Raw genomic sequence first — 26,181 nt, 5'->3', positions numbered from 1 at the left:
CCAAAGGGGTCTTAAAAAGTCACCTAATCCTCACCCCTCATTTTACAGAGAAAGGTCATAGATCACTGATTCAGAGCTGGAAGAGAATGCAGAGGTAATAAAGTTCAACCTTCTAATTTTATCAATGAGAAAAAAAAAGCCCAGAAAGGTTAAATACTTTGCCTGAGGGAGTCATACAGCTAGGTCTGAGCCAGGATTCAAACCCAGAAAACTCAAGGAAAGTGTATTACTCCAAATGCCTTTTTAGTAGATAGTCCTTATGCAGCATGGTATAATGGGCAAGTCTTTGATTTAGAATTAGGAAACTTTAGTTTAAATCTTTGTTCTGCTACTTACTGATTGACCTTGGAGAAGTCACTTAACAGAATCAGAGGATCCTCTCAGTTTTTTTTTCTTTTGTTTTTGTTTTATTGGTGAAATGAAACATTAGTAGATGCTCTAAGTCTTTGGTTCCAAGAGTCGCAGGAGACAGCCCTGCCTCTGGCAGTGATGAATACCTCCAAAGCTAGTGAGTGCAGGATGCCCCCTGATGTCCCTTTGATGGGGCACTAATGATATCCCCTTAAAAACCCCAGGATTTTCCCACACAGCCCAGTCCCCCAGCCCATAGTCCTTTCAAAACCTCCATTAAACTGTGCAAATTCTAAGAATCTTGGTACTTTTATACAGAAAGACTGTGAGAAAATCTGCATGGGATGAAGGAGGGGCAAGTAGCCTCCTACCAGGGGCAGACAGTGGAAGGCTGGGCTGGGCGGGAGGGCCACAGTGAAAGGACAGTGGAAAGGGTTACACTTGAGTGGGCTGGACCACTCAGGCAAATGCCAGGGCCTGGGCCCCCGGGGAAGTCCATCGCTGGCCTCCATCACCTCCAAGGCCAAGTGGGACAAGACCTGCCTTACCGCATGCCCTGCTGGCACAGCCTGCTCCCAAGGTCACCTCCATGCCACAGCAGGGCTTCAGTGGCAGATTCATCTTTGTGTTCATACATATATTTCTCATATGATCGCTGACTGGATGGTTGGTGGGATGGATGACGGTCCCCCAAAGGGAAGAGAAGGAGGGGGTGCAACTTGTCCCCCACCTCCCCAAGGACACAATTCTGAACAGATCTGGCTGCTAAGACAGACAGTCCTGGACCTGACTCAAGCTCTGCCACTTGTTGGCTGTGTGGCCTTGGACGCATCACCTAACCTCCCTAAGCCTAATTCCCTCAAGCGTACAAAGAACTGGTTGGTTCCGCCCACTGTGCGGTAGGGACCCGTCAAATCGAAATCCAGGCCAGGGAAACGTCAGTGACCTCCCCAACATGGCAGTTCCACCTTGTACAGGGAAGCGGACCTCCACAACATGGCGTCCGCGTGCACCGAGGGGATTAAACATACTCCTCGAACGTCCAATCAGACTCGACTAGACCTTCTCAACATGGCGGTCCCTTCCCCAGCCTTGTCCGGACCGCCCCAAGATGGCGGCTGACCTCCCCAGCATGGCTGCCGCCGCGGGCCGCCCCGCCCCTCCCCGCCCGGGCCCGGCTCGGGCTCCGGCAGCGGCGGGAGCAGTTCCGGGGGTGGGCGCGCGGGTGCGGCGGCAGCGGCTGCGCGGCTATGGCCGGGCGGTCGGACCTCGAGCTGCGGCGGGAGCTGCAGGCCCTGGGCTTCGAGCCCGGGCCTATCACCGACACCACCCGGGACGTCTACCTCAACAAGCTTCAGCGGCTGCGAGGCGAGGCCCGGCTGCGCGCGAGGCCCGGCGCCGGGCTGCTGCGGCCTGAGGCGGCCCGCCCGGGCCTGGGCTTGGGGCCGGGCGCTCGCCCGGGGCTCGGGGCCACCTCCGCCCCCTCCTCCTCCGCATCCTGGGCCGGGAGCCGTCCGAGCATCCACCACGCAGCCTCGGGGGCCCGCAACACTTTCTCCTGGCGCCCCGGCCGAGAGCGGGAGCGGGAGCGGGACAGCTCCGAGGAGGACGAGCGGCCCGCCCCGAGCGCCGGCTCCCGCCGCTGGTGGGCCCCGGCTTCGGCCCCGGCCCGCAGCCCGGCTGCGTACGGGGGCCTCCGGCCCCGGCCCCGGCCCAGGCCGGAGGTGGGGCGGCGGCTGGAGCGCTGGCTGTCGCGCCTCCTGTGCTGGGCCAGCCTGGCGCTTCTGCTCGTCTTCCTGGGCATCCTGTGGGTGAAGATGGGGGGGCCCTCCCGGCCACAGGAGGCGGAGGAGAACAGTACGTGGCCGCCCCGTCCTGCCCCCTCCCTCCTTCACCTGCCGCCCTCCTCCCCTCCCCCAGCCGCTGGGGCCGGAGCCCCCTATCCAACCTCCCCTTCCCCTCTCTTTCCCACGATTTCGCGCCGGACGGACCGTAGACTGCCACCTGGCAGCCCCCTCCTTTGACAGATGAAGAAAACTGAAGCCCAGAGAGGGCACCTTGGTGCGGTGGGGAGTGCAGGATTTGGGGTCAGAGACCCCCCCTGGGGCCGCCTTGGCCACTTGCTACATCTGTGACTTTGGGACAGTCACAGCTCTGCTGAGTCTCCCTTTCCTAACTGTCAAATGAGGGGGATGGGCTAGGTGACCTTCTAAGGTCGGTCCCTTCCTGCCCTAAATCTATAAACCTAAGAGGTAAGTGACTTAAAGTCACAGAGTTAATAAGTGACCGAGCTGGCATATGAACCCCAGGTCATCGGACTCCAAATCCAGCAGTTTCCCATTACAGGCTGTTCTTAGAGTCTTAGAACTGGAAGGGACCTTTGAAGTCTTCTTGTTCAGCTCTCTCATTTTACATATTAGGAACCTGAGCCAGGGTTTCTCATCTCTCCTAAATCTATCTGTCCCAGCTCCCTGCCTACCATCCTCTCCTATACCCACTACCAGAGAGGCCAGGGGAAATGTGTTCCTTTTGATCTCCAGCCCAGTAACTCCACACTCCCACTAATTCTCTTCCACAACCTGTTAGGAGAAAGAAGACAGCTTTTCTCATTTTCATTCATTTAAATTCTCAACCTTCCTCCCACCCCCATGCTTGTAACCAGGGCTCCAGTCACCAAAGGTCCAGAGAGGGTACAAGAGGAATTGTAGTTCTTGGAAATTCTTAACTCTAGGCCCATAAAACTTTCATAACCATCCTACTCTCCCTACTAGCTGCTGTGGAGGAGGAGAGAGAAAAAAACAAATCTTTTCTCACTGGCCCAAATTCTCCCTGTCACCAGCTACTGTGGAAAAGGATTCATAATTTATCCTCTTTCCTTATCTATGGGGCTCTCAACTTTTCAGTTTGGTTGGTTTTTTTTTTTTTGGCTGCTGTCTTTCCAGCTCTTGAGATGGGGAAGTCTTCATTAGTCATTTCTACCCCTAATTCCTGCTTCTACCACATGCTGGGCCAGAGTTAGGGGCCTGTGTTCCTTTGTTATGGTCCTCAGTTCTCTACTGTCTGGGCTCCTGGAGTAGGGGATTAAGGAAGCTAGTCCTGCTAATAGGATGCTAAATAGAATAGTGGTAGGTTCTTTCCCCTAGTAACACACTTCATTATCCTCAATCTCTTAACCCTCAATCTCTCCCTTTCCTGGATTCTCACTCCCTGTCTAGTGGAGAGCCCTCCCTAGAGAACAAGCTTGCCCAGTCTTTAACCTGTTTTCCCCCTGGTAATCATAAACACAGTGTTGCTCATAGTGGTAGCCTTGGGCTACTGTGTCCTTCCCTTACCACTTCTCCCAAGTGAGGTGATCTGCGTCTAATGCTCAGGGCAATACCACTAACTCAGCTCTGTGACTTCCATTTTCTTACTGTCCAGTGGAGATGTTAATACATGCCTCAAATCACTAAGAGGGCATTAGAATCATCAGATGTGAGAGCTGGAGGGGGCCACAGAGGTCATCTACTCCTACTTTCTAGATTTACAGAGGAGAAATCAGACCCCAATATGGGGAGTGATTTTCCAAGGTCACACAGCTAGCCTATGGCAAATGTGAAGGTACTTTGTAAAGTTACAAGTGTAAAGGAATGCATATGGTATCATAGAAAGAGCATCTGGATTTGTGTTCTGGCTTCTACATTTAACTAGCCATGTGACTGTGGGCGAGTCACCTGCCTTATCTGGAAAATGGAGATAAATATACTATCTCAGAGTTTTTGTGAGGAATTCACTTTTTAAATTAAATGGCATATGACAATGTTAGTTAATAGTTAAGATTACAGTAAATGATTATTGTTATTCCTCATCCTCCTTTTCCTCACCCACTCCTGTTTTAATATCCTAATTCTATGACTTAGAAAAAATTCCCAATTATGCTTGTCTCATGCCTGTATGTAATTCTATATACACAAAAGCAATTTATTTTTCCTCTATTGAGCTGTTACTGATTGTCAAGAAAATTCTGGCCTTTATCATCTGTAATGCCCTGTTCTAGTATTTTCACTCAGACTCAAACTGGGGAGGTCATGTAGATTTCAATATTTCCTCCACAAGATGAATGGAGCATTTGCATGTGTTTTCCTAGAGAAATTTGCCATATTTTTCTCTAGGTCTTAGTCTTAAAAGGAAATGAGATATTATGCACATATGTACATATTATTTCCTTATAAGTGTAAGTGTGAAGTGACACATCAAATAATTTATCAACTTTCAATATTTTCTGCAGAACATGATAACTAATTCTGCCTGATTAATATTGACTGTATCCAAGAACAAGCTTAGGCTGTCTTTACCATTTTATGAGAAGCTCAAGAAGTTCCTCAAATAAACTTTAAAAAATCAAATTGCCCCTTAACTGGTGCCATAAATTTGCCTGGGTGTATCCATGCAAATTGATTTAGAATATAAGATAAAAGAATGAGTTGAAAAAGTGTTTGGTCTAAAAGCAGACCAAGAAATACACATGTGTAGACTGGGATATGCCCGTTGGGTAGGATTAGCAGTGGAATGACCTGTCAGGAGAACTGAAGCTGACCCAAATTCAACTGATTCTTTGTAACTTTGGTTCCCCTGTACTCTGTCAAGCTGGTGGTATGAAGCCTGATATCTCTAAGGCTCAGTTTCCCCACCTGTATAATGAGGGAGTTGGAATCAAATGGTCCCTTCTAGCTCTGAGAGGCTTGTGTTGTAGGCAGCTGTGCATCATTGCCAAGAAACACTAAGGCCTTTTGAGCATGAGGAAGATTTCAGACCCAAAGTCCTATTAACTTTGATACAGAAACATTTGTAAATAAAGGATACAAAGTAGCCAGCCTTACAAATGAAGCAATGGGTTTTCCCTACTAGCAAATATGTAAGGATATATTTGACTGGGCATTTAAAACCACATCTGACCTAGGAAGCATGTTTGTATCTCCTAGTGCCAATCAGATTCTGCTCACCATGAGTCTCAGGGCTTAAATTCTTTTCCCAACTGGCCACCCTTTTAACTTCTTGTCTGTTTCCTTTTTGATCTTAGTGAAATTGTTGCCGGTGGACTGTGAGAGGAAAACAGATGCGGTGAGTTTGTTTCCTAGCTCTTTATTATTTCTCCTGAGGATGCAGCCCTCTCTAGAGAGGTAAACTTCCCCAGAAAAAGCTCATAATAGGATCATTTTCAGGGAGTATTTTCAGTAATGTACCAAAATCAAATAGTAGTCTGTGATGTTCATGTCAGACTCAATTGTAGCCATGTAGGAGAATCTGAAATGCACAGAATTGAGCCCCTAAAGATCCAGCACCTGTCCTGTTAGAAAAGCTCTTCCATCAGTTGCAACATCAGTAACTTTGATCTGTCTACTCCTAAGATGATTCCTGGGAAATATGGTGGGTTGTTTGCAAAGGACCTGTAGAGACACCTTCCTGACTGAGGGGAAAGGATGGCTGATTTTAATCTTCAGGAAGCCTGCTTTCCAATTCATTATCTGTCCCATTCCCAGCAAGAGTCTCCAGGAGTGGACTGTGGACCCTTGAAATGTGCCTTGATTTTTGGCATTATGAATTTCATTTTCTCAGATGCCACTTCAATGGAATTAGCCCTCTTAGTCTGTCTTCAGATTTGTTTATGAAGTGCCAACGTGCCCTACAAATAATATTTGGGGAAAGCAAGTAACTACATCTATTTATGAGTCATGAAAACAGCATTAGAGAGTAGAAGTGATGCTCTGGTCTTGGCAGTTGTGTGGGAAAGATACAGGGTAATAAATTCTCAGGTCATAAATTCTACCAGAAGAAGCTTTCATACTGCCAGAGGGCAGTACTCTAATTCTTAAGTATGTAATGCCCGAGCATCCTTAGGACACCAGATCTCCGGCAGTTAGGAGTTTGGAAAAAAACGATACAGTAGGTGATGCTTTTGAATTGTAGTGCATTCTGCTCTGGGTTAGCCCTTTTAATGAAAAAGAGACCCAGGTTTCACTCACCTGTGTCATTTCTGTCAGGATTTGGGCTTTTTTAGCATATTGGGAAAAGGAGTGGTAATGAAATAATGTTCTACTTAATGTCCCAACTTTGCCTTGTACTCTGTGAAGGACCTAAGATAGATCACTTATCTCACTGAGCTTCAGTCTGCTTATTTGTAAAATGGGGAAAAAGAATACTTACACTTTCTGATTTCTCAGGGCTGTTGTGAGGAAAGCAGTTTGTAAATTTAAAGCATCATAGACATGAACTGTTACTGAACTGGATTGGTGACAATAATGAGAATAGCTAACATCTGTATAGCCCTTTAAAGCTTGCAGAGTGCTTTGCCTATATTATCTCATTCAACTGGTATGACAGCTTTGGGAGGTGGGCTGTTATTATCTCCATTTTACAGGTGAAGAAACTGAAGCTAAGAGAGGTTCAATCTCTCCCCCAAGGTGACGTAACTGCGAATTTTCTGAGGCACAATTTGAACTCAGATCTTCCTGATCCAAAAGTCGAGCAGTCTATCCAATATGCCACCCAGCTGCCCCAAATTAGGTTGCCTTCCCTAAAAAATTCCCAATTGAGGCCTAGAGGAGATAGTCTAGAAGCATGTGGAGATGAGATGATAAGGAAAGCTAAAGATGTGAAGGTCCATTCTACAAGAGGGAGGGAAATCCAGAAGGAAAAAAAATTGTCCGAAATCTTTCTGTTTTTATTTTTAAACTGGAAATTTTTCTAAATTATTTCTTTTTCCCCTCTTCCATCTGAACCATCATATGTCTAAATCTGCATTGCAATTGTATAAGCCACCCCCTAATATATAAGTACATCTCTAAAATTGGGCCCTTTGAAAGGAAAAGACAGATATGTATATATAGATATAGATACACACACACACACACACACACATACACAAATAATAAAGAAAAAGAGAAATTGACTTGTTATAGGCTATAGTCAAGTTTTATGCAAAACACTAATTTTGGACTGTCCGGTATACCAAACTCATAACTATAAAGTAGGTTTCCCTTGCCCTCTGATATGTAAAGTATATAGCTCTCACTTGAACAGACTGAAGGGTCTTATTAGAGGATTCTGACACAGAAGCTAGTATAATATATAATATTGGAAGAGTAAGAATTCAGTTTAACTTTCACACTGTCCTGACAAGAATGGAGGTTATCCTAACTAGCTGTGTAAATCTGGTATTTCCTGTCTTAGTTTATCTTACCTTAGTTTATCGGTAAAATGAGAAAGTTAGTTTAAAATAGACAAAAGACAAGTTAATTTTACCCATTCCTCCTGATTCTCTACATCTCTACTTTTCTATAAAGCTTATTAAACATCACTTCCATTGGCTTCAATTTTTCTGCATCCATTAGCTTCTTTACTGTTGCTTATAAATATGTATCCATCTCCTCTATCCTTAAAGAAATTTTTTCTAGACCCAACCATTCCTGGCCAAACTTCTCATAAAAACAATCCACCTTTATTGCCTCTACTTCCTCACTTCTCACTCACTTTTCAGTCCTTTGTAATCTGGCTTCCAGTCCTACCCCTTAAGTGAAACTGCTGTCTTCAAAGTCTTAATTGCTAAATGAGTGGCTTTTTTTCCCACTTTCATCTTTCTTCAACCAATCAATCAGCAAGAGTTAATTAAGCACCTACTTTGTACCAGGCATTATTCTAGATGCAAAGGATATAAAGACAGAAATGAAATGCCTTCAAGGAGCTTACATTCTAATTGGGGAGAAAACATTGACAAACTATGTAGTCCAAGTAAATGATTAAATAATTGTTTTCAGGGGAGTTGCTAGCTTCTCAGTAAGGAAATGGTGGGGTGGGGGGCAAGGATCAGAAAAGGCTTCATGTAGAAGGTAGCACTTGAGCTTTAAAGAAAACTAGAGAATTCATTTCAGAAATTGTGAGATGGCAGTGGGAAGGGAGGGCATTTCAGGTATGAGACATGGCCTGTTCAAAAGTACAGAGATGAAGAAAGGAGTTTTTATGTGTTGACCCATCTGCGATGTTTGATGCTATTAATCCTCCTTCCTTCTGGATCTTCTCTCCTCCCTGGGGCAGCTAGGTGGTACAGTGGATAGAGCACCAGTACAGGAGTCAGGAGGACCTGAGTTCAAATCTCACCTCAGACACTTGACACTCACTAGCTGTGTGACCTTGGGCAAGTCACTTAACCCCAACTGCCTCATCCTGGGTCATCTCTAGTTATCCTGATGAATATCTGGTCACTGGATTCAGATGGCTTAGGAGGAGAAGTGAGGCTGGTGACCCACACAGCCCTCCCTCACTCAAAACAAAGTCAAGTGCAAGTCATGTCATCATTTCTCTGATGGCATGGTCTTCTTCAGCAACGGAGGACAAACACATATCTCCTCCCTGGATTTTCATGAAACTGCTCCCTTTTAGGCCTACTCCCACCTGTCAGCTCTTTCTCAGTCTTACTTGTTGGATCATTATCCTATCTCCCACCTCTGAGTGTACCCCAAGGCTTTGACCAGGCCCTCTTCTCTCCCCTTTCTCTACTTCTTTGGTTATCATATCATTTCCCATGGATTCGACAATCATCTCTCTGCAGGTGATCTCCACATCTAGATATCTAGCCCTCACCTTCTCCTGAGCTCTAGTCTGGCATCACCAACTTCTTGCTGGTTCTCTCCACCTGGATGTTCCACAGACATCTCAACTCAACATATCCAAAACATCTTTCCTAAACCTGTCCTTTCTCTTAAATTCCCCATTCTGTCAAAGGCAACAATACCCATCCAGTCACACAAGTTCATAACATCAATTATTCTTAACTCTTGCCTCTCTTCCCTTATGTTTCATATACACAACTGCCCAGTCCTAATGTTTCCAGGACATCTCATGTATCCATCCCTTTCTCTTTAATTACATGGTCATCATCCTGGTTTATTTAGTCCACAGTCACCTCTGACCTGAACTACCAAAGTAGCATCCTAAATGATCTCCCAACTTCCAGGATTTCCTCATAATCCATTCTCCATATAGCTTCCAAAATAATCTTCCAAAAACCTGACTGTGTGATACGAAGCTTCTCTGGCTCCCTATTCCCTTGAGTGATAAAATACCCACCCCTCCGTTTGGCATTTAAAACTCTTTGCAGTCTGGCCCCAGCCTGTCTTTCCAGACTGACTCCATATCACTCCCTCATGTACTGTGTGCCAGACAAGTCAGTCTGCTTGCCATTCCTTAGCCATATTACCCTTCATTCCCTTCCCTTGCTTTTTGATTCCCCTGCTTCCTTCAAAGCTTAGCTTAATTGCCATATCATACAAGAGTTGTCCTACATGTAAAGATGGACACACACATGCAAATTATTTGGTGTTTATTATTTCCCTGTGTCCATGTAACTCCTCTAAGTTGTAAGTTCCTTGAGGACAAGGACCACTTTTTTTCAGGAGTGGGGGAGGGCAAAAAGTAGGTTCTTGATGTCTATTGAAATGATTTGAATTGTAAAATTCCAGAAATCTTGCATCTGTGAGGAAACAAGCTTGGATTAAACACTGGCTTCAGATGATCCATAATGTGGAAAATCCATACACAGATAATAGAGTTTTGACAAAACACAAATAACAAGAGTCCAGAGTCTATGTAGCATGCTGTCACACCCCAGCCCCACAAAATACATCATTTGACAAGTCTTAGAAATATGCTGGATTGTAATCCTTTCATGCAAGCGTTCTAACAAGACCCTATAGTCTATATTGTTGGTTAGAGTGAGATCCATACCTTCCACCCTTCAAATTGTAGCTGTTCAGTTTCTCCCTCTGAGGTAGACAGCCTTTGTTCCCCACACACAATCTGACACCCTTGGCTGCTGCTCAGTCAGACACTGGTGTCAAAAGATTGGGAGAGAAAACCTTTAGTTACATATAAACTATCAGATACACAGCTAGCTAATTCTTTGTGGTGTTTCTTTTCAATCAGTCGGTGCGTACTGAGTGGCGGGCGTCATGGGATTTAGAGCTGTAAGGAACCTTAGAAGTCATGGACCAGTCTCCTTGTTTCACAGATGAAAAAGCTAAGGTCCAAAGAAGCTGTGATTTGTCTCAGACCACTTTCCCCCAGCGTAGGCCTCAGGACATGGAACTTAGGGAGGTAGGGTCTGTGGGCAGGCGTCTAAGGTGGAATGGTCGCTTGTTCACACCTACTGTGTGCAGGGCACTCTGCTGGATGCTTTAGGGAGACAAAGATGCAACAGGATCAGTGTCTCCTAGGAGCCCAGCCCTGTGCTCAGCTAAAAGTTCCTGTCTTTGAGGAATAACAATAAGTGTCACAGAAGACAGGCTTGGGGCGCAACATGCACACATAAAAACAGTTATTTTGTTATCAATTTAATCATTTCTCTGTATCCTCAGTTCTGCCAGATTGAACAAAAGAAAGTTTTGCTGGAGGTGCTGCATGAGTTATATAACTTCTTGGCCATACAAGCAGGTAAGTGTGTGTGTAATATAGTGTCTCAAGGGAAGGATCCATGTCATTTTCACTTCTTTTTTCAATTCAGTGAACATGTATTAAGCACCTGCTATGTGCCAGGCACTGTGATAAGGGTTGAGGATACAAAAGATAGTCTCTGCCCTTAAGGAGCCTACAGTCAAATGGGGGAGACCACATGAAAACAAAGACCAAGCTATATGCAGGATAAATAGGAAATAGTGAAGGGAAGGCACTAGAATTAAGAGGAGTTGAGGATGGTTTCCTGGAAGAAGTGGGATTTTTGTTGAGACTTAAAGGAAGCCAGGGAGGTCAGTAGTTGGAGCAGAGGAGAGAGAGCATTCCAGACAGGGGGCAAAGAGAATGTCCAGGGCCTAGAGACAGAGTTTCTTATGTGTGGAACAGCCAGGAGGCCACTGTCACTGGATCAAAGGTGTAAGGTGATTGGATAGGTAGAAAGGAGCTAGGCTACTACGGGCTTTAAATGCCAAACAGAGCATTTTGTATTTGCTCCTGAAGGCAATAGGGAGCCATTGGAGTTTATTGAGTAGAGGGGTAATATGATCAGACCTTCATTTTAGGAAAATCACTTCTTGTTGTTGTGTTCATCCTTACTGAAGAAGACCATGCCATCAGAGAAATGATGATGACTTGCACTTGACTTTAAGTGAGGAAGGGCTGTGCAAGGTCATCAGCCTCACTTCTCCTCCAGAGCCATCTGGATCCAGTGATCAGATATTCATCAGGATAACTGGAGATGGTGCAGGATGCAATGGGAGACCTTGGCCCCTTTAGGTCAAGGCCTATTCGGTACTCATTTAAGTAGTCAGGGGTTGGCCCCTTTAATGAAAGAAAGAAAGATATCTAAATCAGGCTGGGAGGGAAACAGCAACAATTACTATTGATAATCTTAAGCCAGAAGGGTCCAGAAAACAGCCCTTAAGTGGAGCTTGGGCAGGGGCCTAGTGTGGTACAAACTATGGGCTTCAAAGTGCAGTAGGTTTAAGGTTTTAGGGAAGGGAGGGGGAAAGGAAAACGGAAAGGGAAAGGGAAAGGATCACTTAATGGCTGAATGGAAGAGGAATTGGAGTGGGGAGGAACTTGAAACAGTAAGATCCTCCAGCAGGTTGTTGCAATAGTCCAGGTGTGAGGTGATGAGGGCCTGTACCTCCACACTGTCAGAGCCTAGAATAGGACCTTGAATAGAGTAGGTGCTTAATAAGCATTTGTTGCATTGAATTAAACATAGTTCCAGGAACACAGATATGAGAAAAGGTCTCCTAGACCAGGAAAAAGCAGACTTGCTGGCTAATAACCGGGTTCCTTTGCCATATAGTAAAAATTCTGGCTTGAGACACTCTCAAAATCAGTCTCACCTTTTCTTTTCTTCCTTACCATTCAACCACATCTTTTTTAATCTTGGATTCAGGCAGAAAATCTTTATTTCTGGTCATTCTCTTTTTAAAGACCTGAGAAACCATTGTGCACAACTGTGACTCAAAATAGAAATTGTGTCTCTGGTTTTTTTTTTCCCTTTCGCTTAGATGGTTCTTGTGCTTGCATTTCAAAGGGGGCTTGGACACAGGGCCTCAGCTTTGCTGTCCTCTGGCCCAGATTGTTCCCCAGGCAATCTGTTAATTCAAGCAGAATAGGCTTTTTAAAAAAGTGACCCACAGTATGCATTAGAGGCTGAGTATAGTTCAGGACCAACCAGCTCACAGGAGGGCCAGATGCTGCTGTGTTCACAGATGGTGTTCCGAGCAGAAATAACCACATCAGTGTGCGGGCAGCTTTTACATTGTTGGCAGTAGCAGGGGTTAGCATGGGGAGAAGGAGAATGCAGAGAGATGTGGATCAGTAATATGGACATTGACCCAGAGTCCTCACACACATATGTCCCATAGAAGTGCACCTCACTCTTCATAACTTTGCTTTGCCCTGCCCTGAGCAGCGCCCAGCCGTTGACCTAAAAGCCTCCTCATCTGAATCAGTGCCCATTCAGTTATGACTCTGTAGCCCTGGGTTATTACTAGGACAGGACTGTCCTTTTCATAGAGCAATGGCCTAAGAATCAGGGGACCTCAGTTCCAGGTCTGAGTCAGCCCCTTCCTGACTGGGAGAGCTTGGGTGAGTCACTTAATCTTTCAGTGACTTTGTTTCTCCATCTATAAAATGGAATTAATAGTCCTTGTTCCTTTTTCCCTCAGGTATGCTGGGAGGGTAAGTGACATTTTAACTGAGGAAGTGCTTTAGAGCTCTTTGAAGGAGAGACCCTGAATCTGTTCATAGTGGCTTACTTCTCATGGCTGTCTTTTTCTCACCTCTCACTTACTTGTAAGCTGGCCTCTAGCCCCACCACTCAGTTGAAACAGTTCTCTCCAAAGTCACCAATAATCTCCTAACTGCTACTACCAGTCTTTGTATCCATAGACAGGTATTTGTGCTTAGGATTTTAATTTAGTCCTTTATGAGTTAAGTTATAACTCATAGACACAAATACTTTGTTTGAAAAGTTATCTTAAACCCAGGCCAAAGCTGGCAGGGTTCTCATCCCCCAGTGTACACTGTAGTACCTGTCATTAGCTCACCAGGTAGGGGCTTTGGCTTAGTCTAGTGGTACCCTTTAATCTGAGGTACTTCATGTCCTCACATATATCTGAAGACTTGCTCCAGAGTTTGCAGGGCAGCCCTGAGGATTTGACTCCAAATTAAGAAAGACCCTGATTAGAGATGGTTCCTACTCTAGTCCCCCATACCATCTTTCTTAGTTGTATACCAAATCCTGGATTGGGCTATTCTCTTAGATGGTCTAATCCAGGCCTGTGTTAAGGTTGGTCCTGGTTATCCTAGCAAATTCACATCATTGCAAGGGTATGAAGATATAGATTGGGAGATCCTAGTCTAGGTCCAGCACCTCCCCCCCAATTCTGCACCCAATTCTCTCTATCTGTTCTGCTCAAATCCCAAATGGTAAGTAGAACTAATCTGACCTACTGGACCAGCCAAGGTCCAATGAATTATCCATTATTTACTCTACCATGTGCCTAGCATTGTGCAAATATGGATTGGGGAGTAGAGGGAGATAGAATATAAGGCAGTCCCATTCCCAAGAAGTTTACAGTAAAAAACATAAGTCTGTAAGTCAGTAATTCAGTTCAGTTAAACAAGCATTTAAGGCAGCTTAGAGGGCCAAGCCTGGAGAAAGGAAGACCTGAATTCAAATGCAGCCTCAGACACTTATTAGCTGTGTGACCCTGGACAAGTCACTTAACTGTTTGCTTCAGTTTCCTCATCTGTAAAATGAGCTGGAGAAGGAAATGGTAAACCACTCCAGTATCTTTGTCAAGAAATCCCCCAATGGAATCATAAGAGTCAAACACCACTGAAATGACTGAATACCAAAAGCAAAACAAGCATTTATTTAAGCATATGTAATACACAAGGCACTGTACTGGAGAGACAAAGATGAAACACAACATAGTTCCTCCCTTCAAGGAGCTTCAAATCTAATGATAACATAATTAACCGGAGAAACAAGGTGTTACATCAGAAACAAAGATCAGTGATATGCATACTCGGGCACTATGTGGGTGGCAGACTATATAACAGGAGTTTGGAGAAAGGACTGGAATGGGAGGGAAGGCATGCAGGCTGAGCCTTGAAGGATTTAGTTAGGCTAAGGGGACTATTCCAGGCAGGACTGCTCCACACCCCCCAGGACTGCCTGCCTGGAACTGACCAGAGGCTCAGGATTCTGATCCTCACAGCCCAGCCAACCCTTCACCCACTGCATACTGGGCCATTTTTATGCTTTTCACCCTGGGGAAGACCAAAATGAGTGCTGTTATTCCAGGCTGCCTACCTGGTGCCATGATTTTTAAATCTCCACAGAGTTTCCACAGCCTTGCTGCCTTTTTTTTTTTCTCCCCAAGCTATGTTTATTTATAGTACAATTCATGTGTCATCTGAAGCTTTTCGTTGGATCCTTTTAAGGATCAATTGAAAACAGACCTTGGTATATTGTGCAGCTTTTAGTCATTTAATGCAAATAACCAAACTGCTTTGCAGGTCAGGTTTTAATGATCTGGAATTGATCCAGGCTAAGTGGCTTTTGATCTTGCTGTGGGGAGTGAAGATGCCCTAGCAGAAGGTGGGAGGTAGCAGCTTGGCCACATGATCCTTATTGGAGTGGACGGCTTGGTTCTTCTGCATTTGGAGTCCGTTTCAGAGTCATTTGAATGTTGCTTTTTTCCCTAGGTAATTTTGAATGTGGAAATCCAGAGAGTCTAAAGAGTAAATGCATTCCTGTTATTGAAGCACAAGAATACATTGCAGTAAGTAGCATGGAATGTCAATCCATTATTGTGATGTCTCAGTGGTTCTTACTGATCTCCACAAAGTGATGTGGTTTTTTTCTCTTCTTGTTATGATATTATTTGTTTATTTTTAAAAGTTTTGTCTCATTATCTCTATTAAAGTCTGTCTTGGGATAGTTGAAGAGGGGGTTCCCTAGATCCCCAGAGCTGGAGCTTCCTGATACTAGCTCACTTTTCTGGAACACTTCTTGGTTACCTCCATGACTACATTGGATCCTTACCTAGCCCTAGAGGTAGAGGGGGTGCCATTTTGTAGGTAAGGAAACTTGAGGCTCAGCCTGCCTTACATTCACTTAAGTTGTAGAGCCAACCTTCAAATATACATCTTCTAACTCCAGGTCCAGTGAATTTTTCCCTGTAGTACAAGGTCTTTCATATATATTCACTGGCCTGAAATCTTTTTGTTAGCATTCTCCTGCTTGTTGTTCAGCCATTGGCTTCATATCCTAGCATTTTCCACAACTACTTAAGTTACATTTTTAGTTGATTTTTCTTCCTCTCCTGGTGGTAAATTGCTTTCAAGGGTGATGCTAAAAAAGGGGACAACATGTATAGCGTGTAAAGACTCCTGCATTCAGGAGTCAGAAGACCTGAGTTTAAACCCTGTTTCTGCTACTTAGTAGTTGTGTAACCTTTGACAAACCACTTGTCCTCTCTGGGCCTGTTTCCTCATTTTTAAACTATATATCTAAGGTTTTCAGTCCTAATTCTTAGTATTTTATGACTTTGTTGGAAGGGACTTCAGAAACCATTTAGTCCTAACCTCATTCTTCAGAGGAAGACACTTGAACCACAAAATAGAAATGACTTGTCCAATGTCACACAGCTAGTTAGTGGCAAAGACAGGAATATAATTCAGGTCTCCTGGTTCTCTGTCCACAGTTCTTTCCACTATAAAATGAGATTTCTGCCCTCCCTACCCCCAGTCTCACACAAAATTGATGCTTTGGCCTAATATTCCAGTCCTTGGAAAGATTATATTCTTTCACTTGTCTCAGATCCCTGATTTTACTTGTGTGCTTCTGCATCCCGTCTTCTAGTTACAGCCTTGTCTGTGGGCTTTCAGCAATGTGAAACTTTCCTTTCTGCCAATTTGCTGTGCATTTGGTGGAACAGGTCTTCAGGGGCACATAGACAGAGAGCTTCCTTACCAAGCAACAGAATAATGTTTATTCCAGCCAGTCCACCCAAATGCAGAACTAATCTTCTTATGGACCCTTCCCCACAGAATGTAACCGGCAGTTCACCAGCAAGGTTTGAAGCTGCATTGACCTGGATACTGAACAGTAACAAGGATGTAGGAATCTGGTGAGTGAGTGGAGATGACAGGATTTAGAACTAGAAGGGGCTGTAGGAATCCTTGACTACTACCACATTAATCTATAGATGCAGAAATGGAGTCCCAGACAGGGAAATAACTTGTCCAAGATGCTAAAACTCTTTCACTTGTCCATTTTTTGCCATCTGAAGGTCTCTTGAAATTTCACATTTATTTTATGGGGCAGAATTTAGAGATTATTCATGCAAATTCCCAAGCCCAGCAGATGTGGCTCTGCTCTGGCTTCATGAAGGATGGCAAGGAAAGGGATGATAAAATAAAAGAGCAGCCAAAAGAAAAGTATTTCGGATGAAACATAAAATTTGTGAGTTTTGGGGTGTCCACCTGGTATTCTGTTCAGGTCAGTTTGTGTTCTCTTAATTCCTTAGCCTTGCCATTCTACTTGCCTGAATGTACAGTCCTTCTGTGGTGGGTGAAATAATTCTGTGCATGCTCATTTGACTTGCACTATGGGAACTGGAAAGGATGACCAAATCATCGTTTCCTTCACAGGCACTGAGCTCTTGCTATATACAGAACCCTGCTAGGCCCTGAAGGAGAAATATCCAGAGTTCCGATAAGACATGGCCCCTGGCCTTGTGGAACTTAAAATCCAGTAGATGATCAGGTGGAGATGATAGGGATGTCCATGTTGGCTTCCTAACAATCATCAGTACCATCCAGTGATGGAAGGGGCTACCTGAGAATAGGGTGACTTTCCCCCCTACTGAGACTGAGCCACTTGTTGGAAACGGTGTAGAGGAGACTCCTGCTTTTGGTAGGCATGAAGTCCCACCCAGGCCTACGATTCTCTATGCCTGTGAGGCTCAGGATTCTGTTCTGACCAGCAGTTCTAGCCTGCTTTCATTACTGACCTACATCATTAACAGAAAGAACCTTCCTTTTCACATTCTGTGAAATGCCTGGTTTGGACATGGAAAGCAGGAGGAGAGGCACTAGTGGATTGTATTTGACAGCTCTGAAAGTTTCTCCTGCTGGGAAACAATCATCATGTAAACACTTTCCATTTTATATTGTATGCCAAGATCTCTGTGCAGGATACGGTTTTCTGATATTAAAACACACTCTAGGGTTTTCTGTTTCTGTGATCCACCTGAATTACTAATTCCATCAACGGTGTATCCAGTGGCGGCCCCTTGGGCAGCTCAACCAAACACTTCATAACTTGGATGCATGGTGTGATGAAAAATGTGTTAGCTTAAAAAAAGCCAGGTCTAGCTGCTGTGTGGATGTGTGGATGTATGTACACTCACACGCTAGAAAAAGCAGAACCACCTCAGGATTTTGTCCTTCATCACTCTAGCAAAGCAGAGTCAAGTGTGAAGACATTAGCCACTTCATATCTGAGAAGACAGGCTTCTGTCTTCTCAGGATGACCAGGGATATAAAGTAGGTTGCAGGAAATTAGGCCATATATATAATCTCTGCACAGGGCAGGCATCTTTTATATGATGTTAGGCTACTTGTCCCCTAACCTGTCTGAAGAAAATACCGATGTCAACTTGTGTCTCCACCCCATACCCCCATCCCAATGCGTTTTACAACTTTTCATAGCAAGTCTTCCCACCTTTTGTGTGCAGCTTGTCTGTACACCAGCATTGGGAGGGTGACCAGCCTTGAATTCACCAGTTTCTGTTTCATCCCATGGCTCAGTTCATCTCCCAAGCTCTTTACACTTAAACAGTTTATGTGCCTACTGTTTATGGAGAAAGAGTGTGAACTCCAAGATTGTGTCTTTAAATTCTTGCCATGCAGTTGCAGAGCAGTGATTCAGTAAACATTTCCATTTCTTTATGCTGAGAGGTGGGAATCCAATTTAAAGTTTAATCTTGTGCACGCTGAGAGGCGCTGTCAAAGGGCCTGCAGAGAGAGACGTCACTTTAGCAGCTGGAGGGGGAGGGGGTGCAAGCCTGATGCCTTCTTTAAAGCTTTAGTCTTCCTAAGTAGCCAAGGTGGAAAATTTCTAGAAAGGGCCACCACGAAGATGCCAACTATGTTTAAAAAAAAAGCAGAGCAGCAGTGTCCCAGTTTTTTCTTTCCCTTGTTTCAAATTCCTGTTTTCTGCTCCTTTTTCATTTGAATGCCTTTGATTGTACCTTGTATCCTGTTGCAGGCTGAAAGGGGAAGACCTGTCTGAGTCAGTGACAACTGTGGACAAGGTGGTTTGCCTGGAATCTGCCCATCCCCGGATGGGCTTGAGCTGTCGGCTCAGTCGGGCCCTGCTGACAGCCATTACCACTGTGCTCCTGTTCTTCTGGGGTAAGTGTCTCCTGTGCATCTCTGCCCGTCCACAATAGCTCCCTCCCCAAATTAGCCTCTAGTATGAATGAGAAGCTTCAGAAATCCCACCCCATTTTCTGTACTGGATATGAGCTCTGGCTAATAAGGAGAGCAGATGAATATGTTAATGAGAATAGTTGGGAAATGTCCTTGATTCAGGATGAAACATTTTAAGGGTCCCCAAAAGTGAGACCAGGTCCTGACCAGGTAGCTGTCAGCTCAGTAGTTCCCTTTCAGATGCTACTGTCATGAATGTCTGGCTCATCCCTTTAAGCTCAGCACAGATGCCTCCTCCTCTTAAAAGCTGCCTCTCATCTTCTCTTCCCAGTCCTAGTGACCCTATCCTTTGATCCCTAACACTTTGTTCTTCACTTCTCTAATTCTTTTATCCTCTAATACTATGTGTTATCATTGTAGATGTTTGTATCTTGATCCCACCCTTCACTTGACTTTAAGTTCCATGAGGACAAGGATTATGCCTTTTTAAAAATGTGTCTGTCTTATAGTGTTTAGCATAATGCTTCCCCCATAGGAGATATCTAATATTTTTTGTATTTTTTTAAATTGGTGTCCTAAATACAAATCCTTTCTCAGAGGAGATAGGCCTCATTTGGGTATAAAGGACTTCAGTGCTCTGAAAAATGTAAATATTCTTGGAGAATGGGGGAGAGCAAAGAAATACTGATAAAAGAGGGAAGAACAGGTGTTGATTGGTTAAACACTTGGCCCCTGTATCTCTAAACATCTGTAGCTCTCACTGAGCAAAAGCTTTGGGTTGATGGAGTTCAGAAAAACCAAGCCATAGACAACAACTGGCTTGACAACTGCAGGGCTGCAGCTACAACTCTGGGACTGAGCTTTGCATGTGCATCGTGAGAACAAGACTGATGGACCCCTGTTGGTCTCTTCGATGGTGCCAGTGCGTGGAAAACACTGTCCTCAGTCTCATCCCTTTCTAATAGGAAAGACTACAACATGTATGTATGGAAGGAACACAATGGAAGTGGCAAAATGAACCTGGACAGAATCTCAGCTTCTGTAGTCAAGGAGCCCTCTGCTGTAACAGCTGGAAGGCTTGTCTGTGAGCACTGTGTCATGCTCCTAAGTAGGCCCTCAGTAACTGCCTGATGATTGATTTGAGCTATCTGCTTCTTCTAGGTCTGGCTTTTTTGTGGGGACTTCTGATTCTTCTGAAATATCGCTGGCGGAAATTAGAGGAAGAAGAACAAGCCATGTATGAGATGGTGAAGAAAATTATAGGTGATGCTCATATTGTATGAGATCTTGTTAAAAGGAAGGTTTGGGCAATTCAGTAAGTCCTTGTCCTAAACTATCACTTTTTGTCATTGCAGCTGTCGTTCAAGATCATTATGTTGACTGGGAGCAGGACATGGAACGCTATCCATACGTGGGCATCCTTCATGTGCGAGACACCTTGATCCCACCTCAGAGCCGGTGAGTTGAGTCCCCTCTGTCATTGGAGATGGAGTCCTGACCTTTCTGTGCTCTGCCTAGATGACAGCCACGTGATCTTCACTGGTCCCACATTAGCTGAGCAGCCTTTGGCATCTGGGCATTATAGCTACTAATAAACAGTAGGCTTCTTCTGTCACTTGTCTACAGAATTCTCCAATCTCCATAAGAGAATTAGTCAGACAAGGGGAAAAAAGCATCACTGTAACTTTTCTATAGGTAATAGCCCACATTTAATTATCTGTAGGTGGATGATCCATTGCTTTTAATCTTTTTGTGGCTTGTTTCTGTCATATACTTAAGCATCTCCTTTGTGGCTGTATCTTTAGCTCAGCAGAAAATGGAAGAGGAGAAGGCACAGTCTAATACAATAAATATTTACATACCTACTGTGTGTAGAACTGTGTGTAGAGCTGTGTGCTAGGTATTCACAAGAAACAAAATCTAGATGAAAAGCCATCCCTACCCTCATGGAGCTCAGTGTAGTAGGGAGATAATACACAGGCACAGAAAATGATACAGATTTAAAGCTAGAAGGGACCCTAGAAGTCACTGAGTCTAAACTACCCCCTCCCCTCTATTTTACATATGGGGAAACTGAGGCACAAAGAGATTAAATGATTTGCTCAAGTTCACATAGCTAGTAAGTGTCTGAGGTGAAATTTGAATCCAAGAAGTTCTTTTTGACTCATATTTCACTGTTCTATCATACCATGACACCTCTTCTAAAACACAACTAAGGGCCTTGAACACACAGACTTTAGATTAAGTCTCATGCTTTACCAATTGAGCTAACCAATCAATTTACATTAGGTAAATACATTAGAGAGTTAAAAAACAAAAGTGCTGTAAGAGGTCTTAGGGAGGGGGAGGATGGAGAGAAGGTTATTACCAGCTTGAGAGATTAGGGAAGACTTCTTGGAGGAGGTAGCCATTGAATTGATTTGAGGTTCCCAACATGTAATGTAGACAGCAGACAGATTCAGATCAGAAGAGCAGAGCTCTTTAGACTAGTGCTTTGCCATCAGTCTAAAAGGTAACCTGTCTCCAGCATGAAGCAGGGCAGCAGAATCGAAAGACTGGACAAATTTCTACCTTCAAGAATCACCATAGTCTTTAGCAGGTGTACTCAGATTTGGTTTAAAATGTAGCTCAGACACTGATATTTAAATATGAATATAAAATTGCATTCCAAACCCAAATAGAAAGTATTTTTTGATTACCTAAATGCACTATAGCTTCACGGAAGATAAAATCGAAAGCTGAATAAGGACTCTTGATGGCCTATAAATGAACTGAAAATGGCTGTGCTCAGATTCTTGGGGAGGCGTTAGGGTCTTTGTCACCCTTTAGTAGTAGTGTTTGTTTATTTGAGATGTATCTGTTCAATCATTTAACCTGTTTGATCCATTTTCCAAGTCATGAAATAGATGCAGACCGGACTCTCGAAATATGTTAGGTATATGTTAGGTAAATATGTAATAATAGGTATATGTTAGGTTATATGTTATATGTTAGGTAAAATGTCAGCCCTGCTTGGATCGCTTGGCTTTCCCCCTATAGTACCTTTCGAAGGCCTATTTGTGAAAGATTGAGAGAGATTTAAAGAGCAGTGGAAGCTGATTAAAGTAGCCCAGCTCAATCCAGGCTTGTTCATTACTGGTTAACAGACAGCCAGTGGGAGGAACAGGAGGATGGGAAACCAGGTATTTGGCCTTTAGATTCATTGAGAATCCTGTCACGGCTCAGACCATGCTGTCTGACTCCCCAGGGGACAAACGTGATGGTCTTAAATGCTGACACCTCAAGCAGCTATCCTCATGCTAGGAAGCTGTCATTGTAAGGCTGTCGAGTAAGTCAGTGGAGATTTGATCCCGGGTGAAGAAGGCGTCTTTCTCCAGAGGCTAGCCAAGCATTTGCCACTTTTCTCCTTTGGACTCTTAGAGTAAGGGTCAGATGAGGAAAAGCTGCAGGTCCATTGTCTGCCTCCTCAGCACGTAGGAGACCCTGTTCTGGGGTCTATTCCCAACACTGCCTCCTGATTCCTGGGCCACCCCAGGAAAATCATCCCTTTTAGTCATTTCCCCAGCTGTAAAGTAGAGATAGTGGTACTTTACTCTCCTTGCCTCCACACAACACACACTTACATACGTGTACTCAGACTTTACCACAGAAGGCAGTAGGAATGATGTCTACAAAGCTGAGAACAGTGCTATATAAACACACAATTCTGGTGTCCATTGAAGTGAAGAGGTAAAAATAAATAACCTTCCCACCTGGCTGCCTTGAAATCTGCCTGCCCACACTGTGGGTGGGGTGGTAGGGAGATGGATGTCAGAAGGGACAAGGGAGGTTAAGGAGAGATGCGGAGGTCTCAGTACTCTGAAAGTGGCCCTGACTCAAGGGGAACCAGGGCTAGGGCACACTCCAGGCAGTGTTTGTTCCAAAGACCGGACAGCCCCTCTTTCCTTCATGGTATGAGATTGTCAGTCAGGCCAGGTTCCTCCTGTTGAGCCTTCACTTAAGGGGCCAGTGGTCACTCCTTAATTAGCCCACATGAGAAATTAAAATACAGCCAACCCTGGTATCCATGTTCACCTAGAGAGGACCGGCATGAACCACTGATACCTAGGGAGAGTCCAAAAGTCTCAGCATGCCTACTTCATTCTTGGAGGGAGAAGAGGCTGATGTGGACTTCCTCAGTCAGTCTTGGAAGCTGTCCATGGCACAACAGCCTTTAGAGCAGGAAGACTTGAAGATTTGTTTTCTTCTTAGGCAACTAGTCCTGGCCTATGGCACTTCTCCCCAGTGCAGGAGATCTCTCTTGTGCTAGATATTTTCCTTTCTTTTCCCTAAAACAGACTCTTCATTCTGCTTTCCCCGTACACACCCTTGGTTTGCTCTTTTGTTTATAGGGCATTCATGGGCAACTGGGTTTCTTTCAGTGCTGTGCTGTCCAGTCAGTGGAGCGCAGCAGAGGTCTTCTTTGCCTGGCTAAGACACACTGCTCTCTTCTTGTTCCAGGAGGCGCATGAAGCGGGTCTGGGACAGAGCAGTGGAATTTCTGGCATCCAACGAATCCCGAATTCAGACAGAGTCCCACAGGGTGGCTGGAGAAGACATGCTGGTGTGGAGATGGACTAAGCCCTCTTATTTCTCTGACTCTGAACGTTAAAGTCCCCAGGCAGGGTCTGACATTCTTGTTCAGCCTGTCCTTGGGGACAGTTTCCCTAGGCCCAACAGAGAGGGGTCCACAGATGTGCTGGTGCTGAATTCACACTCATGCCTTGACCTCCCAACTTCTTCTCCTACCCATGCATTGCTTCCATTTCTAAAGGTCAATGCCAAGAAATTTTTGAAAAGTTTAGCTTGTGAGGACTATCTAGATTTGCCTTGAGGGTTGGGGAGGAAACAAGTTGGGTCATGTAGCTCTTCCTTGGGTTTTTTCAGCAAGTAGACCCTGCCTCCCCTTTCCTGTTCAGCACCCCTCTTTTCCAATAGAAAGTGAAAAGGGCTTGGCGTCTCACAAAAAAAAGTGGAGGCCCAATAGCCCTGTATGTTGCTTGAGATTCAGTGAAATGCAGTCAGTACCTTCCCCTAGTATCCTGGCCAGCATCCATTGTTGCTGATTGGTTGTACAACCTTGGAGAAGTGCCTCCTGGGGTTGGGTCATAGGGTGACAGTTTATGGGGGTTGCAGTGGGGCCTGAGGGACTCAAGGCAGCTGTGTTAGGTGCCTGGGAAGACTGCACGGGTGTGCTGACATGAGAAGAGAAAAAGTCTGCTTCCTTTAGGAGTCTGACCTTCCTTTTCAAATAAGGGGAGGAAAGAAAAGAAAGGCCAGGAAAATTGATGTGCATATGGGAGGACCTCTTATGGTGGTAAACAGTCTGCCCTGCCTAGACCAGGGCATCTGTGAGGTCGGTGGGACCTGGTATGTGGTGCATAAAAGAGGGTACAAGGGTGGGGTGCCGACCATTGCCCCCGGATTCTGCAATGGATCTGTAGGTAATTAATTGGGGAAGCAAATGCTTAGGCAGTGGAACTCAACAGATTTTAATTTTTATACTTTTTTTCATCACAAAGTTAACCTTCCTAAGGTGTCTATCCTGGTGGTGGTCCTCATTAAAAATACTCATTTTTGGTTGGACTGGCAACCTCACCAGCATGATCTCTGTACTGGAGAGGGAATCCTCCTGAGGGATGACTCTGGCCGTACATAGAGTGTTTCCTGTGTTGTAAGACCACCCTAATCAGCCTCCAGGGCTATGTGTCAGAGTGACTTCCACACACTTTGCACACTGCTTCAACAACTAGAAATATCTTCCAGGGAGGCTTCAGCATCTCCGCCCCCTGCTGGCCACATGAAAGAGTTGCAGGGGCTCTTGCCTCGCAATTCTGAGACTGCAGAACTTCATTACCTACCTCCTGCTGGCTCATCAACTCAAATCAGAACAGAAAAGGAAGTCTCCAGAAACAGACCAGTGGGGGGTCTTATTAGTCAAGTAGGAAAGATCCCACACTAACTTGAATCTTATCCCCATACGTTCTCCTCTGTGGCAGGAATGGGGTATCTGAACAAAAAGGAAACTCAGCAGCTGTCTCAGAAAGACATTAAGCATCTCTTTCTGATCTTAGTGATTTTTTCTTAGTAAAATTCCAGTATCCCATATTTTAGCAATACTATTTCCTCCAATGTTTGTATGGTTCCATGGTGCCTGTAATCTTAAATTCCAGCTCAACTATATAGAAATATCTTTATAATCAGGCTGAAAATGAACTTCATTATTGGTGACTAAACTGCTCGAGGAATAGAACTATTTATTAAAAACTGATTTGTTTCTTTAACACCGTTTTGAATGTCCACCAAAGCAATTTATTGAAATGGAAGAGTAACATTTTTGTTAAGTACAACTTCAGCGAGAGGTCTGCCAGAGGAATGCACAACAATGTCTGAACGTCAGTGGGTCAGCATTCACAATGTCTGAATGTCAGCGGGTCAGCATTCACAAGACCAGAGGTCTGATCTTGCCAGTGTTAACAGTTGAGTAACTTTGGGCCAAAAACTCCCCTTATCTCTAAAATGGGGGCAGGGGGTTTGAATTAAATGGGCTAAGTGGCCGTGTAAGTCTCCCTGTTCCTAGGTCAGATGCAAAGTTGAAGCTACCATCTTGATGCCAAGCAGAACTATTCCATGAGCTACATGACCAAACAGGAGGCACTTCTAGATCTGATGTATGATCAGAAGGTGTGACCTGATACTGAAACTGCCTTGATATAAAGTGATTAAGTGGGCAAGGTGAGAATAGGCAGTTGGAAAGATGACCTGCTGTAGGAGATGGTTTGCCTGATGGGCAGGACACAAGGGTATATGTCCTCAATTGGAATCACTATTCTCTGGTCATCTACTGTAAATTAATTCTGGTGTATCTATATTTAGCATCTTGTGAGCTTGGACGGTATGAATGAAGTCATCAGAGCCTGCCCGCATCTGGTTAAAGAGATAAACCAACACAACTTAGCTGCAGCTCTCCCTACTCTTCCCTGAACCATCTTTGTTGCCCATGGGGTAAACCAACTATAATGCCCACAGATCTGGGATGCCTTTCTTGGGGAAAAGGGCCTTTGTTCCTAAGCCTTCATGACTGGTTCTTTTGCCCACCTTTGCAGCTGGTGGGGTGAACCTGTTGCAATACTTACAGACCTGGTCTTTCCTTCCTCAGGCCACGTCTCTTTGTTTTTCTTTGGCCTTTGGATCTCCCTGGGAATTAGGCAAGTGGAACACAAGTGCTTCTTTAGGTGTATAGCACCTAATTCCTGGTACAAATTAGATGACAGGTATGTCTGCAAACTTCTAAGCCATGTTTGATTATAGGATCATAGATTGCTTAAGTTTCCA

The 26,181-nt window shown here is 44.6% G+C and overlaps 1 protein-coding gene across 1 annotated transcript; it reads left to right on the top strand.

The window, feature by feature from the left end:
* Positions 1-1,551: 1,551 nt before the first annotated feature.
* On the top strand, positions 1,552-25,130 carry LEMD2 (LEM domain nuclear envelope protein 2). The gene is made up of 9 exons (XM_072641779.1): positions 1,552-2,208; positions 5,411-5,451; positions 10,740-10,815; positions 15,073-15,149; positions 16,420-16,499; positions 18,644-18,789; positions 19,969-20,070; positions 20,163-20,265; positions 23,308-25,130. Exons 1-9 carry the CDS (start codon positions 1,602-1,604, stop codon positions 23,456-23,458), a joined length of 1,383 nt encoding a protein of 460 aa, XP_072497880.1. The 5' UTR covers positions 1,552-1,601; the 3' UTR covers positions 23,459-25,130.
* The last annotated feature ends 1,051 nt before the right edge of the window (positions 25,131-26,181 follow it).

This window comes from Notamacropus eugenii, chromosome 2, assembly GCF_028372415.1.
Source record: "Notamacropus eugenii isolate mMacEug1 chromosome 2, mMacEug1.pri_v2, whole genome shotgun sequence".
Taxonomy (NCBI): Eukaryota; Metazoa; Chordata; class Mammalia; order Diprotodontia; family Macropodidae; genus Notamacropus; species Notamacropus eugenii.
This window is presented reverse-complemented; position numbering and strand designations above follow the sequence as displayed.